The following is an 11,797-nucleotide window of genomic DNA, read 5'->3' as shown; positions in this document are numbered from 1 at the left end:
ACCACCCGACACACCATAGAGTATAACGTGAAACCAGTCTTCAAAACTACTTTTGCTAATTGTCCATGTTACCTTGTTTTCTTTCGATCATTTCAACATAATTGCTTTCAATATACATGGATTAGAATACCAGTAAATGCTAAGTTAGTCCAAAAAATTAGAATAATTCTTCAAGTAAACAATCAGCAGTCATCTAATAAAAGTTATATCAGTAGATGCAACAGGAGAAAATAGTCCATATATTTGCCTTCACAGTTTTCATGCAAAGCAAAACATGCTTCATCAGTGGTAGAAGCAATATATAGCATCAAAGAAGAATCTATCATAAGGCCTAAGATAAAAAAAGATAATGTATTTATAGCCACCAAACAACCAAAAAAAAGGTGCATGGCCATGGATTTTTGCAATTTGAAAGATCCATCCAAGATATCATAATACCTGATATGCACAAGGGAAACTAGATAACGCATGAATCTACAGAACAGCTTCACAAGTTGCCTTGTTGTGCCCTGCAACTTTGCACCTGCTGCAGTGCCGTAACACTGTATTTGTCTTATCAGGATTAAATCGCTTTCTCTTTGGTCGCCCTGGCGGACGGCGAGTGGCAGGAGGATATGAATTCGCACCAGAATTGAAGTCTATGCCCCCTACATCAGGTATCGGATGGATCGATGCTGAATATGTTAAATGATAACATTCGGTCCTGAAATATCTTGAACAATAATCATAAACAGATCTACCGACACGATCAAAGACTGCAATAGCATGCATGCATGGTAGACCAGAATTCTGCCACCGTCGACAAGTGCATTCCCAACTTCCAATGTTGACAACATAAATTGTATTGCCACGTACCTCAAACACAGTATCAGAAGAACATAGCACATTAAGCTTACGGGCCTTTGACACTTCTTTTTGCAACTTCTGCTCCATGGATGGTGTTAGAGTGCTCTCCCAAGCATTAGAAGACTCACGCCTTGCTTCTACCAACTCCATTAGCTTTCCCTGTATTGCATCAACCATCTGCACTACTGATGACTCCTTTTTTGCTGGTATCCAGTTATTAAATGAGTCAACAATGTTCGATGAGAAATGGTCATATCTTGAACCGCTAAAAATGGCATCTGACCAATTTTCAGGCTTACTAGCGATCACCCAATCTGCAGCTTGACTTGACACATTCCTTATGCTTTCAATGGAGGCATTAAAATCTTCAATTGTGCAGGCCTGAGCAGCACGAGTAAAATCTTCAACCATGGCATCTTTGACCTGTTGTGGCCATAACCCCTTCCTCAACTCTCCTTTAAAATCTTCTACGAGGTGATGCAGACAGTAGCTGTGGTGACTATCCTCAAACACCTGAGGCACAGCTTCATCCAAGCCCTTTTGCCTATTGGACACAAAGGTAATGGTACGAGAGGTTGTGACAGCATATTTCAACTGCCCTAAGAACCAAATCCAGCTATCATAATTCTCATCCTCTACTACAGCAAAGGCAACTGGAAAGATAGCATCATCTCCATCAACTGAAGCAGCAGCTAACAACTTAAATTGATTATTTGCCTTTAACGGAATCCTATCAAGAAAAAGGAGAGGGCGACAACCATGCTCAAAACCATGGAGAGAAGCATGAAATGACACAAAAAAGCGACGGAATTTTGAATCAAGTGATGTGGATAAAATGGCAACGCTACCCGGGTTAGTTTCTAGTATTCTTTCACAGAACCAAGGCAACTGACTATATGTCTCCTTGAGAGTATCGTATAGCTCTTTTTGGGCAACTTCCCTTCCTCGCCATACCTGTGAGTATGTTAAAGTCACTCCATAATCTTCATAGAGTTCTCTTACGAGTTCTTTGGGCTTACACTGTGGAGTTTCCTGTAATTTCTCCTTAAGAATACTTGTCAGCCATTGCCTTGTTGCTCGCCGCTGACCATCTTTGCCATTTCCTCCTCCACATGTATGCACATTATTCATCTTCTTAATCACAAATTTCTGCTTGTAAGATGACTCAGATGCATGCAGCCGCCATGCACAATTCTGCTCATTGCACTTTACGGTCACACGTGTACTTTCATTTTTGATAAATTTGTAAACAAAACCTTTACTGATGGCATACTTGCATAATTGAGCACGGAAGTCCTTGACATTATCAAATTCCTGCCCCACACCAGTGATAACATTGTCCCAGAGAGAGTTTAAATTAAGCGGTCTAACATCTTCAGGAGTGGCTACAGAGGGAATAAGTAGGTTACTTGGCTCAACCAAAACACTCCTAGTTGCCCTGGAGAAAGATATTTCAATTGTTATTACTCCAATTACATGTAGTGCTTCACATACTATAAAAATGTAGTCTTGGACTAATACCTCTCATCAACTTCATCAACAGTGGTTGTCCCCTGCTGTCCAATGTTGTCTGGAGCGGCAGCAATGGCAACAACAGGCATGCCCAAGTTAGCTGCTATGGTCCTAGATGCACTGTTAGAAGATGAGTAGAAATCCAGATTAATTAGACAAGCATGAAACTAGAATAATTTCAATGAAGAATCTGGAAGCCATGGAAAAATATGAAAGAAATAAAGGAAAAAAAAAACAGATATAAATCATGACACCAGTTGTAAATTAAGTTTGCTCCAAGATATGTTAGCGTCCAAGGTAAATCAAAAAGGGTTAAAAACTGGAAAGACAGGGAACTGTCATTCAGTGAATGGATGGAACCGATCAAGCAAGCTCACAGATACAGTAATTTGTTGATACATTATAAATCCAAAAATAAGCATATAGCTTCTTTGCACAAAATCTATAAATAGCCTGTGTTCACCATGATTTCCCACAAAGTACAAATGTAAAGAACAAATCAGATTTTACATATACATACCAATTGTCAGCATCTTCAGCAACATTTGGCCTCTTCTGTCTCACATTATTGGCATTGTCTGCTGCGGCATTGGTGGCAGCATTGGGGTTACCTGAATCAGCCGCACGCATCCTTGCTCTAGTTGCCCTACAGAGACATGGATTCACCAATATCTCATGCAATGCCTCAGGTATGTCTGCAGTTCGATTAACCATAAGACGTACCTGGCACCAGAAGTTAACCTCTTCCGTCTACCACCACGAACAGCAGTAGCTGTGGCAACAATAGATGTTCCTGAATCAGCTACGTTGCTCCTAGACCTGCAAAAGCTAGATTTTCAAAGTTAATTGATAATTCACTTTTAGGATAACTAATGAGCATGTCATGAGTAGCTTTATAATAAAAAATCATAAGACAAGCACCTGTTATCGACCTTATTTAAGATATAAACCTCTGCTGTTGAAGCATCAGCACTGAAATCAACCATTCGTTGTAAATCCTTGTCACTAGATACCGTGATGAGTATCCTTTTGTTGTTTGGAAGAAAGTACTTGATAGACATGCCACTGATGTCAATATTAAACATACTGGTTAGTTCTGACTTAAACTCATCAAACAGCGTGCCTTGACCAATTTCCATTGCATGAGCTTCTCCACCAGTATAGGACATAGACCCATCACTATTTGAGACAAATTCACCACCATACTGGCAAATGGCCACAATATTCCCCCCTGCCATAATATCTGGGCAACCACCTGCATATGGCAAGTACAACAGAGGAAACAAAAATGAGTAGCAAAATAAATGCTGTCACATTAACTGCATATTTACTTCTATGGAACTGAATATTCCATTGCCATGTATCTTTAATATGTGGCCCTGAGTATCTTTCTTATGACTGCCAATAAAGAGCCTAAGTGATTCCATATTCAAAAGGCATAGGTGAAATAAAATCCAGCAGGTCTTTGCGATAAGATCTAGACAGGACTAGAGTATTCTGCAAATTATTTTTAAGTCCTAGGTTCCTGTCACAGCAAGCGAGATGACATAGCATCTGAAACCCATGCAGCAGAAACCAGGGGCAAAAGATGATCAATTTCACCACGGTAAGATTATCAAGGGATAGCAACTTCTGGCAGATAATTATAGGGAACAAAACAGTAGGACCAACATCAGCCATCAGCATAAATTGCTTAGATGCATAACGAAAAGCCATGTATAATGCTTGGCATTATAATTGTAGATTTTGCATACAAGCACCTGGTTACTGATGTATACTTACGTAAGACACAAAATTTTCATTTCAGCAGAGATTTCAACCAAGATATCAGCTTGTATTGGTATCTGCAACCAACCAATACTATATATTTAAAATTAAAGGGCAGCCTGGTGCATGCGGCCCCCACTGTTGTAGGGTTTCGGGACGATTGGATGTACACAGCTTTATCCCTACATGGGAAGAGGTTGTTTTCATGTCTTAAACCTATGACTTCCAAGTCACAATGAAGCAACCTTCGTGTCACACCAAGGCTCACCCTCAATAAGATAAAATCTCTACATTTATTATTTAGCAGATATAAATTGATATAATCTCAGATATTGGCTGATACAATACCCATATGTCACCCTGTACAATCCCAGCATAATTAATTACCTTAAACGGTTTTTAAATTAAATGAATACCAAAATCAGTGCTTTAAAATAGTAGGTAGTCTTGGTTTTACTACACTGACCGAGATGTTGGAATACGGAAGTTCTTTCCAAAATTTCCCCTCATACTATCTTAACTGGGATAAACAAATGTCTCACTTCACCTTGGTACTGATCACCCATTGAGTCCTAACTTCCATCTAGATCACCATAAACTTACAAGATTAGCTGGCAAGTTGAGAGGACCTATCTTATTGGTTGCTTTGAATAAACTCATCCAACTACAAGAAATCCTCCACATTGACCAATGGCCACCTATATATTTCAAATATCAATGCTCAGTTCAATATTACAGGCTCCTAATAAGACCCATAACAAAATCACCAAGTTCTTTAGAAAGAACGTCTTATTAATTCACCCAGTTCATAGATCTTGCTGTTGGCTTATTTAGCCCAGAAACCACCTCATTAGGCTATGCCACTAATAAGTACACATCTAGTCATAAATTAGTACAAAACAAAAAAGAAGGATCTATCATTTTCCCACAGGCCAAATTGCAGTTTCATCTGTTAAAAAATTGTTTTGAAAAAGAAGGTCAAGCGCTATGCTCATGACTTCTTAATATGCAAACACAGCAAGGAGTTGGTGGAAGATTGGATTGTTTGGTGAACTGATACCATTTATGGCCCTGTCTGGATACTTAGGATTTATAACCTTAGGATAAAATTCATGATGGGTTGTAGGTTTTGATCCTACAGATTATACATCAAGTCCTATTGGGAGAAAATCCCATGTATCACCGATCCTATCCTATGTTTGGATCATCTTCACTGTTTTATTGAATTTTTGTATTCTTTTTCATTAGTAAGAATGGTGTGAATTATGTGGGAGGAGAAAAACAAACTTGCCTAATTGAAACCAAGCATATCAGAAAAAAATTCAAACTTCTAGATTCATTTATTTGGAAGGGGTGATAAGAAGCACCGCCGGTTGTTGATTTTTTAGTTGATTCTCTCAGAGAATATATCGCAGCCGATCTTACTTGTCTACTTTCACTGTTCAGTTTCTCATTCTCTTTTGAATGGATAACTTAAATTAGAAATTTTTGACTGATTAATAATAAGAATTTCGTATGAACCCGAAGAGAGGGACAAGGTGTGTAACTAATGTAAAAACACATATCCCACCTCTCAAGGATGCAAACCAGAAGCATATGTGATCCTGGCAGACTGACATATATGCTCAGATCCAAAAATCAACTTTTAATACAGCTAACTAGTGAATAACTAAAAAAACTGAAGCATAATGAAGAAAAAGTTGACTAAGAGGTCATACATAATCAATAGAGAACTGCACCTCCAAGTATGAAATACAAAAAAGAAAAATGTACATAAAAATAAATTGGTATTTACACTCCAGGAAAGAAGGCCAAAGATCAACCAAATACAGAAACCATAACTAATAACACTAAAACATAACAGAAAAAACAATACTGAACACTAGTAAATCATTAGTAAGTGCTCTATTGCTCAAATGTTCTCTGCAAAGAAGTCATTTCAAAAGTTACTTTGCTACTTCTACCAAATGTTCAAACACCCTTATAAATATCATGCTTATTGTGGTTGTCGTAATGGAAACAAATGGCAGGGCATTTGAGAAAAGGAAGATATAAATTAGCAGTAGAAACAGACTCCTACATAGTTATCAAACAAACAGATCCTACCAAACTTCTCATAAGGAAAAAATATGAATTAGCCGGCTTACTAGGCCCTTGGCTGTCAATAACATTTTATGAAACAAGAGGCAGGCATGCAGAAAATAAGCTTCCATATAAACAGAAATGGAGGAGTTCAAGAGCAGAAAAGGGAGAGGTGGAGTAGGGCCTTGGCTAGCGGCCAACTCCAAAGGGCGAGAGGTTGAGGAAGGAAGAAAAGGGATTGATCACGTGAGATACAGAGACGGAGGTGAGTGATGGGTGGCGATGAGAGACAAAGAGAGAGGAGAAAGAACTTACATGATTGAGGTTGGAGTAGCCAGACAGAGGTCAGAAAAGGTGGCCAGAGATGGTGATGGGATGTTGGAGGTGGCAGTGAGAGGTGTTGATGGCCATTGGGCACCACAAGAGGGGGCTGAGAAAAGGAGCCTGATAACCATAGGTCAAAAATAATGTCCTCTTAAAGACTTTATTTTTATCCTATAGGATAAGTATATTCGCATAGGATAGGTATCCTCAAGATTAATCATCTAAACACTCAATCCTAGTCTCTAATGGATTTTTATCCTTGGGATTGTTAAATCCTGTAGAATTGACCTAAATTCTATTGTATCCAAACAAGACCTTAGAGTCAAGGTTGACCACTTCAAATAGAAGCAACATTTCTATATGGAGGTACGCTATGAATTGCCTTAGTAAATATTCCAGGAAATCTAGGTGAGTATTGACAAAAGTCATGGAGTTCTAAACTTTCAACAACAACGTTTCGCCAAAACACTCAGAAAAAAACACAGGTTAACAGGAACAATATGGCTACTATTACCTAAATTATAAGGCTTTAGTGATACATGTAGAAAGACTGTGCACATTTGATGTAAATCTTAATCTCACAATAGGATCCAAATATTAAAATCTGATCATTGGCAGATACTATAGCAACTTAAAACAAAGAGGAATAGGTTTGATCAAATAGATGATCAAATATGACATGGATTTTACCAAGTACAAAGAACCGACAAAAAAAGACTAAACTTCTGCCATTTTAAATACATAAGATCTGAAATAAATTGAAGCAATAAGCCTTTTCAATGACCTTGCGTCAGCCATGCCCTCACCAGTACTTTCCTGACAAAAGGATTCACCAACCTAGGTTAAATTTGATTGCACATGTACATACATATGTAAATGCATACACACAATAAACACATACATGTGCCAACGAAAACATGCATATAAGCCAATGTTTATGTACAATGCATGTGAAGACAAACAAAATATAAATTTAAATCGCTGAATGATTTTCAATACAAGCTACAAGAAATGATATTAGTAGAATAAAATACACTTCAGTGATATCCCATGTCCTTGATGTTATTGGCGAGAGAAATGTTTCACTATGCATTTCTCTCATAAAAGTATAAGAGCAATTAATAGATTTTCTTTAAAACAGCTTTCTTAGGAATGAAATAAATGTACTGTTCCTACAGAGAGCAAACAATAAAGGGGCATATTACCATATGGATAGAAAAATGTAAAGCAAATTGCTCGAGCAATCAAAAGATTATACTTCAAATATGAATTTGATCTTGAACAGTTCTAATTGACTTGTGACTGGGGAAACATGAACAAATCAAGTGATTAAGATAAGGGAAAAAAGCAGGAAAGAGAGATTAGGGAATAAAAGGAAAGAGAGATAAGACACTACCCAAAATATTCCTCCCAAAAAAATAAAGCCTCTTCTTTGATTGGCAGGTTTCCTTCGTCGTTAAGATTAAACTTGAGAGATACTAGTGATTTTGAAAAAAAATGAAGAGAATTTAGGAAGAAAAGTTGACAAATGAAACCTCACACTAAATACTCTAAAACTGAAAAAGGGAAAAGAACTAAAAGAATGAGATAAGGATAAGGAAAGGCATCACCCACCCATCGTTCGAGCAAAGCGAAAAAGCAGAAGCAATTGAATGGGCTTAGCTTAGCAACTATTTGAAAGATGAATAAAGGAGAGTCCAGTTCCGAAGGCTCTCGGGACTGCAGCTGAGAAGGGACAAAAAAAAATAGAATGGCGTTGAGCTCGATGCCAAAATGATAAAAAGCTTAACACCTACAGACGGTCTCACCTCCCCTAAGACAATTTCCCTTGTTTTGTCTTTCCAATTGACTGAAGCAGGAATATAACCCCTAGGAATAGCCTCTAGGAATCGCCCCTTTGGGCCTACCTTCAACTGTTGGTCTCTCAACTGTTTGTAAATCGCATTTTCCGTCGCCCTAAGTATTCAATTCCAACGCTACTTCTGTGCACACCGGTTGCACAAAATGGCAAGGCAAAAGGCCATATGCCTATGTGGCTCCTCATGGCTTGGACTCAAAAACCGTCCGTATTCTCTATTCTATATGCTTTATCTGCTTCCTTCTTAGCTAGTGAAAAAGTGAAAGTATCCTATAAGTCAGTCTTAAACCAACCATCCTAACTTAAAAGCAGGACCCCTACCCCACCCGGGCTGGCCTACCTCTTCATTTCTTTCCTAGCCCCAGAAAATAAAAAGCTTATTGAATACTCTAAAATTCTACAAGTCTGTACACTTGTTTTCTAATATAGTGTAGACATATATAGAACATGTGCATACACTAGATAAGTTGGGTGTCTCCAGTCAAGTATATTCGGAGAAAACAATTTTAAAACCAGCCTTTTGGAAGCTAGCCACCAGGATTTCAGGCGGGTTTGCTTAGGTTTGGGTCTAACTTAATCAAAATTAAACCTAAAGATGTCCATGATTTAGACCAAGATACATCCCATTAACTTCTAAAGGGTCAGGTGGATGTGGATCAGGTCTACATTTTATGAGCTAAAGTTAAAAATTACAACTAGTTTTTGTCAGATAATCTGGTCCATTTGGGTCTAGTATGGTTGTTTCAAATTTCAGTTCTACCATATAGACAGCCAATTTGATTTGATTTCAGATCTATTTAATGGTCACTGGGCTGGTCCACCTGTTGTGCATGGCTTGAGTCCATAGCAAATCATGTAAAAGTCAAATCAAGGGAGACTCAACTCAGTGGTAATCCTATCAATCACTTTTTTTTTTTGAGAAAAAAAGGAAAGAAACAAAAGTACTTCCATCCATGAAGATCATAAAGCAGCACAAATCTGATAGAAGAATGTTGCATAACAGACATGGAACTTCTCTATGACTCCTATCTAACAGCCTGTAAGTTTCACTCCAAGAGGAAGAAATAAAAAATCTACATCATATGTGCACTTAAAAAAAATTATCAGATCCTTTATTTTATCTCTCGTATTTCTCTTTTCCTTTTGTTTGTCCCTTTTTTCACCTTTATTTCCTTTTTTCTCTTCTATACAATTGCCCCATTACCCAACAAGATGATCATAAAATGCTCTTTCCTTCCATTCCTTCTCTTTCATATGTGCAAGCAGCACATAAAAACCACCAATAAATAAATCTAATCCACCAGTGCAGCTTTGCATACCTTCTGCATTAATGAGAAGAGGATCACTCATGAACAAAATTGAAAATATATCAAACCAGACAACATTAAAAATATTGAGTACAACAGAATGAATACAAAAATACTTCTAGAACATAAAGGATAAATGAGGCTATTGCAGACAAGAGCTGTCATGGTGAAAATTTTATTGAATAAGACCCGGTTATAGTGTATCTGTCAAGAAAGGTTCCGAGCAGAAGGAAACATGAAACAAAGCACACAATGATTTACGATTATCAAACTAGATGAAATGTCGACTGCTTGAAGATACCAAAAAGAAACAGAATTTGCCTTCTATTGAACATGGAAAATCAAGAAACATAACAATAATATAAAACAACACATATAAAAGAATTTATGGGAGCACCGGTATAATCAACACAATGAGACCTTGGAATGGCCTACCAGTAGAGAAGTGGATGTAGCACCCAATTAGTCCCAACTTCATGTGGTTTGATCCAGTAAACTCACATGCCAAATATTTTGCAAGAATGAAAAACAAGAATTTGAAGGCATTTGAATGACTGAAAAGCAAAAAGGCCTGATGGTGGCATTGGGTAGTAGGTGACTACAAGCACATCTTTCGTTGGCGGTTAAAGAAATATAATGAAAGTTCAATCTTTTTTGTCTCTTCTTTTAAATTTTCTTGCTATTTCTTTCCATTATACTTGTGCATATATAAAACCAAATCCAAAACCAACAAAGAACTAAGATCATCATATGAATACAACTTTCCAAAAGACTGCCACTTTCAGCTTCACCGTACAGAATTAAACTGACATGCTGGTGGCAACCTATTTCCTATGAGTGTTTAAAATAAATTTAAGAAAAAACACAAAACAAAGGCTTGAATCTTGTAGAATATATCCAATCAGAGCCGCCCCGTGCGGCCCATGGCCGTTCAATGCGGATAGGGTGACAGCGTAAGCAAAACTTCTGCATGGCAAAATTTGAGTCAGATCCACGTATTTTCGAAGAATTTGAATAGAGTCCTACAAAAGAGGGTTAGGGTTTTTCTTATCTATCCTCTAGTAGCTGCTTTTGCTCTTTTTCTTCAAACAGCACTTGGTCATGGTTATAGAGCTTTCCGCGATCGCTCCATCTCAGAAACAAAAGGTGTCCAGATAGAATTAAGATTGCAGCAAGGTTTAGGGTATAAGAGAGGGTTTGGGTTTTGATTAAGATCGCATCTTTGGGTGAGGTTACGGTCTCGATTAGGACAAGGTATGCTGAGGGTTTGCAGGGGAGGTAGTTAGAGAGAGAGAGAGAGCTGAAGAGAGAAGGAGGGAGAGAAAGAGAACGAAGGATGGGGGAAGGAGGGAAAGTGAGAAGGGAAGATTGGGGGCTTACCAGCGGTTCGTGAGAAGGCCGGAGATCGTCGGGGAATGGCACGTACCGAAGGCCGCGGCGGGTGGTCGACGGAGAGAGGAGACGCCGCTTCACGTCAACTGGACGAGAGAGAGGTGGTGGGAAGGGATATGGACGAACCTGGGAGGAGGAGAAGAGGAGCGGCTTCCTCGGTCTGCTAATGGGCCGGAAGCCGGTCTACGCGACCCAACCTGCCATATGGACTCGACCAAAGGTGCAATCAAACGAATCAAATCGAGTAGTTAGAAGTTGAACTCGATTCGATTAAAATATTTAGATTCGAAATTAATTTGAGACCGGTAAATTTAATATCTCAAATTTAAATTTGATTTAATAAAAAATAGATAAAATCGAGATCATTTTATTCGACTTAAATATCAATCGAATCATATTCGAGCTCGAAATCGTATCTTATCAACTAATAATAATAATAATAATATGATGATGATGATGATGATAATAATAATAATATATTATAAATAAAAATAATATTATTAAAAATATAAATAATTCAAATATATTCATGAGCTTTCAATTGAGTATCTTACTATTCAAACTCGATTTAAAAAATTATTTGAACTATTCGAACTTGATCATAATTGGATTGAGTTGAGCTTGGATCCGGATCGAGCTTGAATAGCTCACGAATAGCTCAATTCGTTTGCATCCCTAGTCTTAACCCTTGATTGGAGCCATTGATTTA

At 37.9% G+C, this 11,797-nt stretch overlaps 1 protein-coding gene across 3 annotated transcripts; it reads right to left on the bottom strand.

Moving 5' to 3' along the window:
* Nucleotides 1–223: 223 nt before the first annotated feature.
* LOC105032750 (uncharacterized) lies at nt 224–11,243 on the bottom strand. 3 transcript variants are annotated; one of them, XM_010907292.3, is made up of 6 exons: nt 11,077–11,243; nt 3,280–3,613; nt 3,082–3,186; nt 2,879–3,004; nt 2,368–2,478; nt 224–2,284 (listed from the first exon to the last, which is right to left on the bottom strand). In XM_010907292.3, exons 2-6 carry the CDS (start codon nt 3,594–3,596, stop codon nt 475–477), a joined length of 2,469 nt encoding a protein of 822 aa, XP_010905594.1. In that variant the 5' UTR covers nt 3,597–3,613; nt 11,077–11,243; the 3' UTR covers nt 224–474. The 3 variants fall into 3 exon arrangements, with proteins under 3 accessions (XP_010905594.1, XP_010905595.1, XP_010905598.1); XM_010907293.3 differs by having other exon boundaries at nt 3,082–3,177; XM_010907296.3 differs by lacking the exon at nt 11,077–11,243 and having other exon boundaries at nt 3,082–3,177; nt 3,291–3,427.
* Between the last annotated feature and the right edge of the window lie 554 nt (nt 11,244–11,797).

The sequence above is a fragment of the Elaeis guineensis genome, chromosome 6 (genome assembly GCF_000442705.2).
Source record: "Elaeis guineensis isolate ETL-2024a chromosome 6, EG11, whole genome shotgun sequence".
Lineage (NCBI taxonomy): Eukaryota > Viridiplantae > Streptophyta > Magnoliopsida > Arecales > Arecaceae > Elaeis > Elaeis guineensis.
This window is presented reverse-complemented; position numbering and strand designations above follow the sequence as displayed.

Bases quoted from the DNA above. Each gene is read 5' to 3' on its own strand.
- LOC105032750 (XM_010907292.3), bottom strand. From the start codon at position 3,596: ATGGCAGGGGGGAATATTGTGGCCATTTGCCAGTATGGTGGTGAATTT. The intron at 3,187-3,279 runs GTGCTTGTCTTA...TTGAAAATCTAG, and splicing joins TTAAATAAGGTCGATAACAG to CTTTTGCAGGTCTAGGAGCA. The intron at 3,005-3,081 runs GTACGTCTTATG...ATGTCTCTGTAG, and splicing joins AGGTTAACTTCTGGTGCCAG to GGCAACTAGAGCAAGGATGC.